At 41.4% G+C, this 17,972-nt stretch overlaps 1 protein-coding gene across 1 annotated transcript in view; it reads right to left on the bottom strand.

Moving 5' to 3' along the window:
* Positions 1–17,931, bottom strand: part of LOC117392904 (myosin-10-like) — a 79,721-nt gene extending 61,790 nt beyond the window's left edge. Inside the window, exons 1-3 of the mRNA XM_055224654.1 lie at positions 17,876–17,931; positions 14,799–15,180; positions 4,873–5,029 (exon numbers count right to left, since the gene is read on the bottom strand). Of these exons, the coding sequence (XP_055080629.1) occupies positions 4,873–5,029; positions 14,799–15,143 (502 nt within the window). The 5' untranslated portion in view covers positions 15,144–15,180; positions 17,876–17,931. The remainder of the gene's footprint in view (positions 1–4,872; positions 5,030–14,798; positions 15,181–17,875) is intronic.
* Between the last annotated feature and the right edge of the window lie 41 nt (positions 17,932–17,972).

Here is a 17,972-nt window from a genome sequence, read left to right as displayed (position 1 = left end):
GCTTCTTGGTGTAAAACTAGAATTTATATTTACAACAGGTATTATCCCAACTAATTAAGTAAAAATATGAGGATCATGAAAATCTGACCCCCTCACATTAAAGGAATGTTGCCATGTGATTCACAAATCTGTAGAGGGACACACTCACCAGTGATGGAAGAAGTAATTTTGTTACTTGAGTAAAAGTACAGATACAGAGGTAAAAGTTACTCGAGTCACATATCACACGAAAAAACCTACTTAACCCTTTAGTGACTGAGCACATGATAGACCAGTATAGCTTGCCTAGACTTTTATTCTTTTTAGCCATAAAAATCATGTTAAAGGAAGTATCAGAATGTACTGCATTTTTTCACACAACTACAACTATTTTACATATCCATCCGTATTTTTCATTTGACGCATCAAATAACTGACTGGGAAAAGCGTTGCGGCACCTGTGCTCTGATTGGTCATCTTCAAGGGAAAACATAAGAAGATTACTGTAATGACAGTAACATGTTTAAAGAGCCCCATGCCTCTGCTTTGAGATGCCGTTTGAATTTACATGAAGCACAATTGGTTGTGGAGTTACGGTAATGAAAAGTCCGTAACCGCGCTCTACTGGCAATGATAACATCCTCCACAATAGGGTTAAGTAAAAGCATTTAAGTACCTGTTTAAAATTTTCTTAAACAGTAAAAGCATTTCACACTGATTTTGAGTGTTGTTCATTTGTTAGTATAAATGTAGCGATACTGATTAAAAATTAGATATTTTGTTCAACAGAAATCAACAACACACAAATCAATTTCTTCATTTTTCTCATGAATTTTATGCATTTATTTTTGTTCGCTCAAAGCCGAAGCTGGAACTCAAAAACTTTAGTCAGGATGTTTCCACAAACATGGTAAAAATAACCCCTCAAATCATATGAAAAGTGCTTTTACTTTTCAGTCCTGTTCAAAAATGTAGTGGAGTAGAAAGTACAGATACTGCTTTCAAATGTAGTGACATAAAAGTATCCACTGTAAAACGTATTTAAGTAAAGTACAGATACCTGAAAATTTTACTTAAGTACAAAACTTTACTACTTTTACTTCTTTACCTTCCACCACTGGCATTCATGGTGGATACTGGAAACAAGAGGTGTCATTTTGACACTAAATCAACCCCAAACGTCCCTGTGTGTGTACAACACACAGAGAGCAGGGGCTGATGGGACATCCAGTGTGTCACTCACCACCCCCATGAGAGGCCCTCAGCCCTGCACAAAGGGGCTTTTGTGGCTCACAATGGGGTCACCGGCTCTGTTCTCTCGCTGGTCTGATTCCAGTCACAGCTCAGAGCAAGGAAATGTGGAAGCTGGCGGCGATCTTTGAAGGATAAACGTACTTGAATGTATTATAAGGCTGGAGCCATGAACGCCTTTTGAAAGAGGTGTTTTTAATCATCTCGATCTCTTTAATGATAATGATAATAATAATGATGACGATAACACTCAGGCCCAGCAGTCAAGTGACCTTGGCTCATGTCCACCAGACTGTATATGTAAATGTACATAGCTAACCTGCTAGCCGCCGTGTTCCAAACAGGAAGTGATCCTGGGCGCACTTCCGGCTCCATTGACTTTGGCTCCAATTCACTTTCTATTGAAAAACTGTGTCCTCTCTCACTGTAACTACTGCTGTCAGCCTCGTTATTTGGGTGTTCGTATTAACCCACTCTATATGATCCTGGGGTTTTTATTTCATTATTGTGTCTGTAAATCAAGACATGAACATTAATAACAGACAAATTAGGTGCCTTCTTTCCCCGAGGTCGCTCGTGCTAGGGTTAGCAACAGACACTGCTTCTTGAATCTAAAACTCATCCATTCATTTTTTTTTTCTCTTATCGCAGGGGCAGCAGTCTAAGCAGGGACTCCCAGACTTCCATCACCCCAGACACTTCCCTGGAAAGCAATACTTTTAACCACTGCAAAACAACACAGTAGTTGGTCCCAGAAAAATGCTGAGTAACCCTCATCTGACCCTTAAGGATAGAGAGAACACAAACTACTCTACCAATGCAAATCATATTAATGGTACTAACAAGCCAGGAATAACTTTACAACAGAAGTTTTATGTTTTCAAAATCGAAAACCACTTTCCAGGAGGCACTGATCTAATTGCTCCGAAGCTATCAAAAATAACTTTGGAGCAATTAGACGCGATTTCATCCTCCATCTTGTAAACCTTCACTTGCTTTTATTAGAAAATGGGATCAGATGCGTTATAATGACATCAGCTATAATTCTAGGTCTGAAACAGTAACACATTTTGTAGCTCGATATGTTGCTACAGAGAAGTACTGCGATAAATGATCATATTGAAACTACTTAATGCCACTGATACAACAATAATGCAAGATAATCCAAGTAAACCAGTTTAAAATATACATATGGAATCATTAAAAGGCCTGAGCTCCAACAAATAAATAACAAAATGAACCAATAATCAGCCATAGAAGACACTTATTCAACCCTCTACAGCTCTTATCATCTTACATAAAAATGCCTAAAATCTCCCTAAATATTGCAACGAAAACATCCATCCATCCATTTTCCCCCTCTTATCCAGGGCCGGGAGGCAGCAGTCTAAGCAGGGACTCCCAGACATCCCTCACCCCAGACACGTCCTCCAGCTCCTCTGGTGGAACCCCAAGGCATTCCCAGGCCAGCCGAGAGACATAGTCCCTCCAGCATGTCCTGGGTCTTCCCCGGGGTCTCCTCCCGGTGGGACATGCCCAAACCACCTCAGCTGATTCCTCTCGACGTGTTGGAGCAGTGGATCTACTCCAAGCTCCTCACCCTATCTCGAAGAGAGCACCCAGCCACCCTGTGGAGGAAACCCATTTCGGCCACTTGTATCCACGATCTTGTCCTTTCGGTCATTACCCAAAGCTCATGACCATAGGTGAGGATAGGAATGTAGATTGACTGGTAAATCGTGAGCTTTGCCTTTTGACTCAGCTCCTTCTTTACCATAACATACCGATAAAGCAACCACATCACTGCAGACGCTGCACCAATCCGCCTGTCCATCCTTCCCTCACTCGTGAACAAGACCCTGAGATACTTGAACTCCTCCACTTGAGGCAGGGACTCTCCACCCATCCGGCGAAGGCAAGCCATCTTTTTCCGGTCGAGGGCCATGGCCTTGGACTTGGAGGAGCTGATTTTCATCCCAGCCACTTCACTCTCGGCTGAAAACCGCACCAGTGCCTGCTGCAGATCCTGGCTCGATAAAGCCATCAGGACAACATAATCTGCAAACAGCAGAGATGAGAGCCTGTGGCTCCCGAACTGGACCCCCTCCAGTCCCTGGCTGCACCTAGAAATTCTGTCCATAAATATAATGAACAGAACCGGTGACAAAGGGCAGCCCTGGCAGAGTCCAACCTGCACCGGTAACAAGTCTGACTTACTGCCAGCAATGCGAACACAGCTCCTGCTCCGGTCATACAGGGACTGGACAGCCCTTAGCAAAGGGCCCCAGACCCCATACTCCTGGAGCACCCCCCAAAGGACACCACGAGGGACCCGGTCAAATGCCTTCTCCATCCACAAAACACATATGGACTGATTGGGCAAACTCCCATGTACCCTCGAGGACCCAATGCAGAGTATAGAGCTGGTCCAGTGTTCCACGACCGGGACGAAAACCACACTGCTCATCCTGAATCTAAGGTTCAACTATCGGCCAGATTCTCCTCTCCAGTATCCAGGAATAGACCTTACCAGTGTGAGTCCCACCCTCTGGTGGCCCACAACATCCAGAGACTTGAGGCACTCGGGACGGATCTTGTCCACCCCCGGATCCTTGCCACCAGCTTGCCAACCACCTTGGTGACTTCAGCCAGGGTGATGGATGAGTCCGCCCCGGGTCCCCAGTCTCTGCTTCCTCCTCGGAAGACGTGACAGTGGGATTGAGGAGATCCTCAAAGTATTCCTTCCACCGCCTGACAATAGTCCCAGTTGAGGTCAGTAGCTCTCCACCCGCACTGTAAACAGTGTTGGTGAAGCACTGCTTCCCCCTCCTGAGGTGTCGGATGGTTTGCCAGAAGTTCTCTGAGGCTGTCCGATAGTCTTCCTCCATGGCCTCCCCAAAGTTCTCCCAACCCAGAGTTTTTTGCCTCCGAGACCGCACAAGCTGCAGCATGCTTGGCCCACCAGTACTTTTCAGCTGTCTCAGGAGTCCCACGAGCAAACAAGGCTTGATAGGACTCCTTCTTCAGCTGGCATCCATTACTTCTGATGTCCACCACCGGGTTTGGGGGTTGCTGCCGCAACAAGCACCACAGACCTTATGACCACAGCTACAAGCAGCCGCATAGATGATAGAGGTGGAGAACATGGCCCACTCGGAGTCCATGTCCCCAGCCTCCCCTGAGATCAGGGAGAAGCTCTCCCAGATGGGCTCCGCCAGACATTCCCAGCAGACCCTACGCTTGGGCCTGCCAAGTCTGTACAGCTTCCTCCTTCGCCAGCGGATCCAACCACCAGGTGATGATCGGTTGACAGCTCTGCCCCTCTCTTCACCCGAGTGTCCAAGACACGCGGCTGGAGATCACATGACACGATAACAAAGTCGATCATCGACCTCCGACATAGTGTGTCCTGGTGCCACATGCACTGATGGACACCTTTGTGCTCGAACATGGTGTTCGTTATGGACAAACTGTGGCTAGCACAGAAGTCAAATAACAGAACAACAAAACCAAAACATGCCCATGATAAACACTGATCCCCAAAACATAAAGTTCCAGATTTCATATACTGAACAATGAGTCGATGTAGTGATTAAGGAAACAGTCCGGTACAACACGGCAGAGTGTGAGGAGCAGACTTACCTTGGAGCATGCACCTGTACGCAGACTCTGAGATGGCGTAGATGTGAGGGGGCATCTCGTGCCTCTTCTTGCCCCTGTACATCTCTATGATGTTCTCTGAGTAGATGGGCAGATTTTTGTAGGGATTTATGACCACGCAGAAGAGGCCAGAATACGTCTGCGGAGGAACCAGACATGCAGTTAGTGTGCACTTACACATGAGATTAAAATGAAAACAACTGTCACATTATTTCATAAAGTAATGGGATAATCAGTGTTTCCCAACCTGGAGTACAGGGACCCGTGGGGGTATGTGAAAACTTACTGGAGGATGGTTGGAATAATTTCAGATTTTTAAAAAAAGGTGACACTGAATGGTATTTGAATGTGAAATATTGGCAAATGGTCATATTTTTATATAGCCCTTTACATCAAGGAACCACTCACCCATTCACACACACATTCATACACTACTGTACACACACACTGGTGGCGAGGTAGATTAGGGGAGCTGGAATCGTACCACGAACCAGTGGGTCTGTGGATCTGACCACTCTACCAATTATGTTTATGTTGAGAGCGGAGTCTCGAACCGTCAACCTTTGGATCAGTGGCCAAACACTCCAACTGAGCCACTGTCACCCTCAATATTCTTTGTAGAACATTTTCTTCCACTAACATGGGACTGTACTACTAAACAGAAGTATTAAAGAAACACTGGTAATGTTAATTGGGGAGTGTGAGACAAACTGTATAAAGAAGGAGTGTGACGTCACCCACAGCGTTTGGCTCCGGCCAATTTGGAGCAGAGTTACATATTTGGAATTCCGACCACAATATGGAAACAAATTCAACACACTAACAACTCCATGTAAGACTTTCTATTATTATTTTTTATTTAGATTTAGACATAAAATATCTAATATTAAAGTGGTATATGTTTTGAATACTTTAACAGAACACAAAATCCAGTGGGTCCCATTAATAGAGGAGATTATGGAGCCCCCCATAATTAAAATTTGAAAACATTGAACAATAGAAGCTTGTTAAACATTCACAATAACATATAAAATAACTATTGTTAAAAAGAACCATTTAAAGATTAAATAGAAGCACTACATCTCATTTTTTATGTAAATTCATGGAAAATATTTAGCAAAAACATTATTCAAGCTTTAAATCACATTATGACTATAATTCCTGTATTAAAACACATAGACTATGTGATGTCTGTTTAGTTATAACTCAAAACTAAAGCGTAAATGAACGAGAGCCGCACAGCTGAGGCTCAGGTGGACATACACAAGCTTAAGTTTCACTTTTGTTTTTTCCTCTTATGATTACGATTAATAACAAATACAGTGCTGCGGAGCACTTTCTTTTGTTTTGATAATTTTAAGATTTCACTCGGTGGTTTCCTGAGTGAAACAGGATGATTATGGCACTTTATGTGGACTCATTTGGCTGCGTCTTTACGCACACGTGGTCCACATGGATATACTATACCACATTTACTTGGGAATTGCACTTTTACCATGACCGAAGAGGAGTTTTTTGGCAGAGCGCAGACGCTGCAGACTGTGACTGAATGTGGATATTATTAAGCATAACACTTTGACTTTGAGACACTGTAACAATCCCGCACTGGAGACAGTTTCTTCAACTCTTCTGGTACTGGTAAGAAAGTACACTGCACTTGGCACAGATGTTAAAACCCAGTGGCAAAAATGTGAGTGGGTGCATTTGTTGGCACAGGCACAGTTGTGACTTGTGTTGTGATCTGCACTGATTTTCATTCAGTTGAAGCATTTGATGTTTTATCTCAGAACAGCCCGGTCACACTGACTGTCCAGAAACATCTTACGAGTTCAGACATTGTACCTAGCAAGCATATATTCATTGTTTCCCTCTGGTATTATGTCCTAAATTTCTAAACCAAAACTTACAAACTTACCCGACATGAGCGTGGTTACAGTTTTATAACAGCTGCCCCTCCTTCCTTTTTAGGGTCCCGTGCCTACGACATTAAGTTATATATATTCACTCTTCAAAGTCTAAAACATACTTGGCAAACCGTGAAGTTTAGTAACTTACTCTGTGTTTTGCACAGAAATATGACCTAATATCCACTCGCCTTTTCGCCATGTTTGGACATTACTGTGACACGTGACACGCTTTACATGAAGTAACAAAGCAGAATAAGAAAACTGACTTTCTGAATGATACAACGAGGCTTTATTGGCATTAGCTAAATGTTTTCGCTGATTTTTGGCGTGAAAAATGACAGCAAATGTACAGCCCTGATACGCGCGTGCATGTCGCCGGAACAATGGACTAAACCAATGTGTAACAACAGGGAGGGGGGCATCAGTTTCTCATTTTAAGACTTATTTAATGACAGTGAACTGTGTGGATGATGTGTACATTCTAATATATAAATATGTTTTACCATAATTCACTATTTGTCATAGGCTCAACAGTGTCAATCAAACCTGGGGAATCGGGGAAAGAAGGCACCTGAATTGTCTGTTATTAATGTTCATATCTTGATTTACAAAAACAATAGCGAAATAAAAACCCCAGGATCATGTAGAGAGGGTTAATGTGAACATTTTAAGACCAAATTGACGAGTCTGACAGCAGTTACAGAGAAAGAGGACACAATTTTTCAATGTAAAGTGAACTGGAACCAGAGTCGATGGAGCCGAAAGCCTGCCCACAATCACTTCCTGTTTGGAACACGGTGGATAGCAGGTTAGCTATGTCCATTCATATATACAGTCTATGGAGACAACACTTAGGGAGTACTTGAGACAAAAAAGGTTGGGAAACCCTGGTATAATTCTTCAAAGCTCTTCTACAAAAAAAAAAATAAAAAAAAAAAAATAGCATTCACCATTTTCCCCATTTTAATGCAACAACTAGAGAACACAGCAGGGGGATGTCTTTAATCCATGGCCTGTATTGGGGTTTGTTGGCTGTGAAATGCAGAGTGAAGTGGGACAAGGCTAATCCCGGTCTGCCCATCAAACACCAGCACAATAGAACAGTGGATTAACATACTTCCTACTCGTGTATCAGCAACCAAAAGTTACAAGTCTCCAAAATATTTGACACACACATTATATATATATATATATATATATATATATATATATATATATATATATATATATATATATATATATATATATATATATATATATATATATAATGTTAGTGTGTTTGTGGTTCGTATCGTAGGGCCCCACACAGCAGCCAAAACACTCACCTGAGATTTACCAAGAATAATAGTGACAGGACCAGTCTATTGTGTAAGACAAAGCCAAGAGAACAACTGCCCTGTACAAACACACCCAGACATATTTAGCCAATATTGAAGCTCAGTCCATCAGGTGTCTTTGTAAAAAAGACTCCCACGTGTTAAAACGACAAGAACCATCACTCTGAGGACTTCAGTCCTGGCTTCCTGCTGCTGCCTAGAGTCATGACTATACATAAACTAAACCGGGCCTAAACCGGGCCTAAACCAGGACTACACCAGGACTACACCAGGGCTACACCAGGAGTAAACCAGGATTAAACCAGGTCTAAACCAGGTCTAAACCAGGTCTAAACCAGGTATAAACCAGGTATAAACCACGTCTAAACCAGAACTAAACCTGGACTACACCAGGACTAAACCAGGACTAAACATGAATTAAACCAGGACTACAACCAGGACTGAACCAGGAGTACAACAGGGGTACACCAGGACTAAACCGGGTCTAAACCGGGACTACACCAGGATTAAACCAGGTCTAAACCAGGACTAAACCAGGCCTAAACCAGGCCTAAACCAGGGTTAAATCAGGGCTAAACCAGGACTAAACAAGGACTAAACCAGGTTTAAACAAGGTGAATCAGTGTTTGAGTTTTGTGCAGCTAAAACATCTTCCTGAAGATGTGAGACAGGCCTCTACTTTGACAATGTTTAAATCCAGGCTCAAACTGTTCTGTTTAGCTGTGCATATGACTGAAAGGGTTTTATTCTGCCTCTTCTCTTTTAATGTTACTTTTATGATGATTATTTATGTTTTAATTTGTTGTATTGTGATTTTAATATCTTTCTAATTCTGTAAAACACTTTGAATTACTTGTGCTGTAGATCCTTTTTTATTCCCATTGATTGGATCCCAGACATAAACATTATTATTAAGTTTTACTATATTCACAGTCACACTAAGTCCACAGCACTGTTTTTTCTGTTGTTGTTTTTCACATCCCAGATCCTCATGGTCACACCCCCTGCCCCGATGCCCTGCAGGGGCACGGGGCCAGGCAGACAGATCAGTGCTCCGTCACAGCAGGGTGGCAGCACTGGCACTAGATGACTCAGTTGATACTAATATACGATAGTTGGCCTGCTGCTGTGGCCAATTACCAATATTTGCAGACAGCAATACTTAGCGTTTAAAATCCATAGAGAAATCTTCAAATTTATATTAAGTTAAAGCGACGATTATCAATGTTTACAAACATGTTTGTAAACTGTATTTTGTTGTATGTTTGTGTCACATACATAGACACTATTGTGTCTGTAAATCAAGATATGAACATTATTAACAGACCAATAAGGCACCTTTTTCCCCGACGTTGCTCTCGATAGTGTTAGCAACAGGTTTAATTGACAGCGTTGCTAAACCAGCAGTGTGGCCTTCAACAGCCTCGCTCCGGATTGGCTCTTTGGTTGCTATGATACTCGTGGTCGGAATTCCAAAAATGGAACTCCTATAATTTCTTGGCCCCTATAACTGCTAGCCTCAATGTGCTTCATTTGACTGGAGCCAAACGCTGTGGGTGATGTCACTCTCACTTAGTCCACTTCTTTATACAGTCTGTGGTCATACAGTCATATCATGTTTTTCTATTTCCATTTTGACTCATTCAGAGAATGGGGCAGTGCAAAAATATCGAGACTTGATATCGATATATTTTGCTATCGACCGATACCAATATTGGCTAATTAGTATCAGTTTTTAGCCCATCCTTATTTCATGGATTACTGGAGAGCTGGTACACTCCTTCATAACTCTAATCACTGTCATGTTTTTTCCTCTGTCTCAGTTTAATTAAGTCCATGGCTGGAGGTGAACAGTGTGACTCTTAACGTGCCGATGTAGATTATTTAGAGCGGGTTAACCCACTTGAGCTTTCAGGAATTAGCAGCTGAATGTCTAGAGAAACTTACAGATATTGATACTTTGCAGTGACGTCACACTGGGGCACTGCATGTATTTCTGAGGCAGAATGTTCAGCAGTTACCATGGTGACACAATGCACACATTAGCAAACACAGCTTGAAACGTTTTAAGATTGTCTGAAAACTCAATGAAAAAAGAAAAAATTGATTGAAACAGCATGTTTTGAGGAGCCTATGACTGATCCGAGCATTCATAGTCCTGTTTAGGAGTGTGATTTTCAACAAAAAGGTGAAAGTGACTAAGTAAAAAACTGTTGGCTAATGCTAGCTAGCTTGTGACTGTAATGTTATTTGAGAGGGACTTGTTAACCACTCATAGTTCCATCTAAGTCAGCTCTTTATGGTCATACTGTTTGTAAACAAACTTCCAATTGAAGTCTAACAGAGCTTCAGACAGAGTAGTGCCTCTAGTTAGCTTCACACTCTCAGGGAAAATTGATGACATCAGCTGCAAAGTATCAATATGCCATAATAAAACTGATGTAAACACAGCAAGTGCCCCAACAAAAGACCTGATCCAATGGTTTTTATACATGATTTATAGGGCTGTCAGTGCATTGATTACATGACCATCATTACCAAACCATTCAAATAGATTCTCATTCATTAAAACACAGGTTCAGATTTAGGGCTGAACTGGGAGAAAGGAGCTAAATGCACTGAAGCTAACACACTTATTGCTTACAGTTTCTGTTTGTAGACTAGGTCTAGAAACTGTAAACAATAGGTGTGTTAGCTTCAGTGTAGTTAGCGCCTTCCTTCAGATAGATATAAGGCAGGGTCCAGCAGTAACCAGAACTTGGATGAGCAGCCAAACGTCTTCACTCCTACAACTTTTTGTCCAGTTGACATATTTAATGGATGAGACCTGGATGACTGATGGATTACACAGACATTACAGAAGAGTAGCATTTTCTATTATGTGCCAAAATTGCAAAATACACACCAAAATGGCTAAGTTTAGTTAGCTTAGGCATCAGACCTATAGCCCTGAGTTAGTCTATATATAGTAGTCAAATACACTAAGGGACGTGCGTTTGACCTGTGATGCACCGCCATCACGACTATTATTCTACGGACTGAGCCTTTAGGTCAGATTAGATCGCCATGGTTATGGTTTACTACTGCTTTACTGATATTTAATTATGATTCTTTCTAGCATTCTTAGATCAGCCCTTTTGTGCTTGTGTCTCTACGGCTCTCATCTCTGAACCCTGTGGATCATTATTTTATAATTTACACATTTTAAATCACAATATTCATCTAAAACGACTTAATAAAAGAAATAAGTCCACTGATTTCTGTGTTAGAAAATGGCAGTGCCCAATGGTAGCTGACGTCGCCGTAAATGTCATCACATCAAAGCACCGCATGCTGTCGGCGCCCCCTATGGATAGCTGCACATCACACTAGAGCAACACATTTTTTTTCATTTGTACCAAAATAACAAATCGTACGAGTATCACTGATTAAGAAAATCAAACTGGAGAAGAAAGTACATCACAGTGGGCGCGTACCTCACAGTGGGCGTGTCACAGTGTGTGTATACGTCATAGTGGGCATGTATGTCACAGTGAGCGTGTGCGTCACAGTGGGAGTATGTGTCACAGTGAGCGTGTGCATCACAGTGGGAGTATGTGTCACAGTGGGCGTGCGCATCACTGTGGGCGTGTGCTTCATGGTGGACGCGTACAACGCAGTGGGCGTGTACCTTACAGTGGCCGTGTATGTCACAGTGGGCGTGTACCGGTGCAGATAAAAACAGGAGTAGATCGGCAAAATGCCGTCTTGAAAATAAGCGATTAAAGATTACTCAAACATGAATCTATAAATACAACATCAGAGGCTCAATGAGAGGAAACGACTAGAACATGGAAAAAGAACTGAAAAGTCCAGTGAGTAGAACAGGTCTGATTGTTCATTTACATTCATCATGGACCGGTTAAGTTTGTATAAGTAAAAATGACTCTGGTCTTCCCTTGTTCGACTTAGTGGTATTACAAACTCTACTCAGAGCCAAGAGTCAGAGCTGGACATGTGAGATTATGTCAGCACACGGCGTATTGGCTGGACTTGTCGGCTGGATGTGAAAACTTGCAGAGTCAGGTGTACAGAGGCAGCTGACAAGCACACACGCTCAAACCACTCAACACTCCGAGGTCATTAGCCAAACGCAGGGGGGTTGTTCTGAGGAGAAATCCTATTAAGGATATATTTATTCTCAGCAAGGCAATTTAAAAATCCATGTTTGAACCATAGTAACTGTAAAGAAGTGGACTAAGTGAGTGTGACGTCACCCACACCATTCAGCTCCAAATGAAGCTCATCGAGGCTAGCAGTTATAGCGGCTGTTCCATATTTGGAATTCCGACCATGAGTATTACAGCAAAAAGAGCCAATCAGGAGCAAAACTGTGAAAATGAACGCCCAACTTAGCAATGCTGTCAAACCTGCTGCTAACACCAGCGGGAGTGATCTCCGGGAAAGGTGGCAGCTCATTTGTCCGTTGTCTTGATTTACAGACACAATCGTGAAATAAAAACCCCAGGCTCATGTAGAGCGGGTTAATACAAACATTTAAGACTAAAATGACAGGTCTGACAGCAGCAGTTGCAGAGAGAGGGACCACAGTTTTTCAATGAAAAGTGAATTGGAACTAGAGTCGATGGAGCTGGAAGCGCGCCCATGATCACTTCCTGTTAGGCTAGCAGGTTAGCTATGTCCATTTATATATACAGTCTGGGTTGAACACTCAGGAAGACTTAATACATTTCAGATTTTACCCTCTTAATGATGATGGGAAAGACCCTCTGCGGTGACATCATGCTTGGGGTGTTCTATGTGTTTTTCTATGGCAGAATGTTCAGCAGCTACTACGGTGACACAATGCACACAAACCTTAGCAAACACAGCTTGAGAAGTTCAGGATTGTCTGAAAACTTAAGAAAAAATACAAAATGGATTTAAACAACATATCTTCACGAGTGCCAGATTCTAAACAATCGGTATCGGTCATGATAAAACCCCTTGGCCTCTGATCTTGGCATGTTTAGAGTATCGTTTTGGATCAGATGTGATGATTTCATAAGCTGTAAATGGGGACGATCAGAACACAGCTTCATTACAGTGAGTGAAACTGAAGAGTGAGGAGGCTGTTCTTTGTGTAGGAGGCCGCTCCATCTCACTGAAGGCACACACTTATGCAACACAACTAAAAGTAACAAGCAAACTTTGATTTTTCCATTTCAAGGTTTTTACCGTACTAAGGCAGCAACAAAAACCATCTGCTGTTAAGAAGCACGACTGGACAGAGCGCTGTTTGGCTCGAGGCTCAGGTCTGTGGCGAGCACATGGTGAGGCTCACGGTGCTGTACCTTGATTCAACAAACACATGACTAGATATGTCATGAGACGATATTGAAATTAGGTGTCACAATGATGATGGACAAAATAATTGAAATTAAAAATTATATCACGATAATTATTGTTGCTGACAGTTTAAAAATGTTCTGGATATGAATAATTACAATTTTAATGTTATGAATAGGTCTCATATTTAAACATCTGTTGAAGTATTGTGCTTTGTTATAAATGAAAACAACAATGATCTAGAGGAGATTATCAGGGCAAGGTAGTTTTTTAGTGCCACAAACAATTATTTCCAACCCTTTATCAACGGTATTACTGTTTATTGTCCCATCCCTAGACATGACACATACTTTTAATGGAAACATTTGAGATAGTAAAATATCTTTGTTTCTCTGGTTCCTGGATTCTATAGGGATGCACTGATACCTTACTCAAATAACTGTTGGATCAGGTATCAGCTAACAAATATCGGTCCAGCCATTGTACATATAAACTGATGTAACAAGACCATTTACAACTAACTTACTTTCTGTTTATAATAATAATAAATAATAATAACTTTTCTTTTGATGTATTTTTTTTTATATTTATATATATTTAATATGCAAATACACTGTAGCACATGTGAAAAAGCACTAAATAACTAGCAAATAAAAAAAAATAAAAAATACAAAGTCTGACTTTTTACAGGTCATACTGTAACTCTCGGAATTTTTATTTAAACAAAGTTGTTCGGTCATTACAGTAATTACTACATTACAGCTACACAAACATTTGAATCAGTTTTGTCTTATTTTATTCTAGTTTAAAGGAAAAATGTTTCCAGTTTCTGCTCAGGTATCAGAACTGAAAAAGTGCGTTTCTAGTATTTAAAAAGAAAATAATGAACTGTTGAATGAAGCAGTGATGCACAAAGCTCATATCAAGGACATCATCATGTCCCCCCCCCCCCCCCCATGATCAGTCTGGGCTGTTCTTGGGACACATTTTGCTTCTTATGACACAACAACAGGGTTCGAAAACTATAGGAGCTGATGTCGCCATAAACATCACAGCAAAGCGCCACATGCTGTCGGCACCCCCTGTAGAGAGCTGCACATCACACTAGCAAGTAGCGGATTGTTTTTCTATATAAAGAAAATAAAACTGGAGAGTGAAGTGTGTATGTCATAATAAGCGATTAAAGATCACTCCAAAAACAACTTCAGAGGCTCAATGAGAAGAAACTACTAGAACATGGTTAAAGATCTGAACAGTCCAGTTGTCAGAATGCTCCTGATTTAAAAGGAAACACTGCTTATAATACCTGTAATAAATTGTGTATTTGGAGACTTACATAGATGAGTCCAGAGTAGTATCGGTCTTTGAGGTTGTGCAGCACCGATGCCTCGTTCAAACACGTCAGCTCTGCCATGTCCTCCACTTTACTGAACTTGGGAGGATTCATCTTCTGAACATCATCCTTGTTCACAATGGCCTTCTTCCCATTTTCCACCAACTCCACCACCACCTCATCTCCCCTCTCCTCCCGGACGCTGGCTGCTTCGAACCCATGTCTCTCTGAAGGGATCCACACCAGCCTCTTGGCCGTCCAGTCCGCCTGAGCACTCGGGTTGTAGACCACGGCCCGGTCCACAAACAGGTACCGCTCCGGGTCTTCTTGCCCACTTCTCTGTGACATTACAGCTGGGACACACAGCCACTACACCAGATCCCACCTGGAAACACAATGTATCAGCTGTGTTTTACAATCGTTTTGATTAAAGCTCCTATATTACGCAAAACTGACTCTTGTGAGCTTTAATCCATGTTCTAAAGCTGTTCCCTCCTCAAAACTGTACCTGGAGCTGTGTTTGTTTCATTCATACATGTTTGAGTAACACTTTATTAGTCTGTCCACATCTCCAAAGCTCAAAATGCTATGTTCCACCTTGTGATGTCATGAACTTGTAGTTTTCAAGTTAACAGCTCCTTTTAATTCAGTTGCGATGTTCAATTCCAGTGATGAAATTATCCAAAAATGATTCTAGTGAAGATGTATGGAGTTAAAAATACAATGGAGTGCATCCTGTATTACCACTTAATGACATCACAAGGTGGAACAGAGTGTTTTCAGCTTGAGAGAAGAACTGGAGGGTTTGTGTGTTTAAACATGTGTGAATGAAACAAAACACAACGGGTAGGTTTGTGATGAGGAAACAACATTATAACAGATCAGAAAACTGTGTAATATGGGCCCTTTAATAAACTCTGAACAGACACTGCAATCCTGAAGATTATAACTCTTATTGACACAATCTATTATAATTTAATAATCATCACAACCGGATACCAAATAAAAAAATTTAAAAAAAGTAAACAGCTGATCCACAAACTCCATTTATTCAATTTGAACCCACCCACATGTTTCCTTCGGCTAAACATGTGGGTGGACAACACCAAATTCACTGTATTTTGGGACAAACAAAAAAAATAATAATTTTGCTTGATCATTTGATTTAGCAAAATGAGACCATTTCCTGGTTGTGGTCAAGCCAGAAAGTCTCCTAATGTTTCAACTCTTATTTATGTCATATTTTGCATATTGGTGAATTGTGGAGAAGCTCAACCAGGGACGGGAGTTGAGAATTAGCTTTTGCTACAAACTCTATATGCATCACATCAGCTGCAATGTTCATGTTGTAACTATGTCAGATTGCATTGTCCCTGTCAAATAAATATATAAATAAAAAAAAAATATATACAAACTTGTTCTGAAGGAACTTGAGAGATAAACAAGTTACTTTAACACATTTGGATCAGCTTGGTCTTATTTTATTTTTGTTTTAAAAGGATATAAAAGCTGTTTTTGTTACTATAGCTATAGTATCAGAATTGAAAAGGCTGGATTGGTGCATCCTTAATTGTATTACTCCATTTCGTAATCTTGTTCTCCTTGAAAGGCCATATCATTTTAACAGGAGCCATCAATATCTCACATCTTTTTCCCTAGTATGTGCAAAAGCATCATAATCACACATAAACACACATAGCATAGCCATATTGGTTTGGTTCTGTAACTTTATAAAACATGTATCAAGCTGAATGGTTCTCTCCTTCCCAAATACAGTGTCCCTGGCTATTTAACCTACAACTCCCACATCTTTAAAGGGCCCATATTACACTATTCTCTGGTCTAATGTTGTTTCCTCGTCACAAACAGACCTGGAGTTGCGTTTTGTTTCATTCACACATGTTTAACACAGAAACCCTGCATATTTAGGGAGAGTTCTTCTCTCAAACTGAAAACACTCAGTTCAACCTTGTGATGTCATCACGTGGCAATACGGGAAGTGCTCTACTGTGTTTTTAAACTCCATACTCCTTCACTAGAATAATTTGGATCATTTTAGCTCTGGGATTCCCAATCTCTACTGAACTAAAGGTAAAAGGAGTTGTTAACATCACAAGGTGAAACAGAGCATTTTGAGCTTTGGAGATGTACAGACTAATAACACAGGATTACTCAAACATGTGTGAATGAATGAAAACAGAATGCCGAGTATGTTTTCGAGGAGGTAATAGCATTATAACATAGCTTAAAGCTCACAAGGGTCACTTTTGAGTGATATAGGGGCTTTAAATCAGCCTGTGGTTAGGCACAAATGTGGGTCAGGTCATGGGATGGGGGATAAGAGCGGCTGCTGTCTGCCTTGTCACCGTTTGGCAGCTGTGTTTGTCCAATATCAACAACAACGTTTTTCCAGTGAATATTTCCACATAAACCAGAGTAATGGGTGATGTTTGGTCTTTGTTACAGCTGTGGTCCTGAATAAGACCTTGAGATACGCGTCTTATCTGCAAGACAAATTGGATATTTATTCTGATTTTAAGGAAAATCAATGTAAGCCCTTCAAAGTACTGCAGAGGATATGTTAGCATGTTAGCCTTAGCTCAAAGTTGGCGTGCTAAAGTGTGCATCCCACCCGCTGTAAGAGATGCCACGGATTAGGAACAAAAACCCAAACACAGGTCTGAATGAGTCCGTTTGTGTCTGTACAATAAAACAAAACAAAACAAAAGGCAGAGGTCTCATATTAGTGTGTTTATCAGTGGTAAAATAAGTTTAGATGAGAATAGCCAGCCTGCATCATGGGTGTGGGTGCTTCAAACGGATCTGGACCTGAGGAGGCACGCCAACGGACAAAGCAAATAAACAACGAACAAAGACACAAAGACGGATAAAATCTAACACAAACCCAGAAAGAAAACTTCAACACGAACACGCACAAGTTTAATAATGTCAGTAGGCTAACGTTAGCTATAGCCCCCGGACCTCCATCATTGAAAAGTCACGGCACAATAATCCGCTAGCTAACGCCGCTAACGCCGCCGCTCCTAACCGCCGCCGCCGCATCCTCCGCGGGAACTCACCACACGCAGCGCCGACACAAAAACCTATCCCAAAAACGTGTTCGTCTCCGGAAGATTCAAGCCACAGTCCCCCAAATGTATGCTAGAGTAACGCTTC

Source organism: Periophthalmus magnuspinnatus, chromosome 1 (assembly GCF_009829125.3).
Source record: "Periophthalmus magnuspinnatus isolate fPerMag1 chromosome 1, fPerMag1.2.pri, whole genome shotgun sequence".
Classification (NCBI taxonomy): domain Eukaryota; kingdom Metazoa; phylum Chordata; class Actinopteri; order Gobiiformes; family Gobiidae; genus Periophthalmus; species Periophthalmus magnuspinnatus.
Note: the sequence above shows the minus strand (reverse complement) of the source record. Positions and strands in the feature narration are given on the sequence as shown.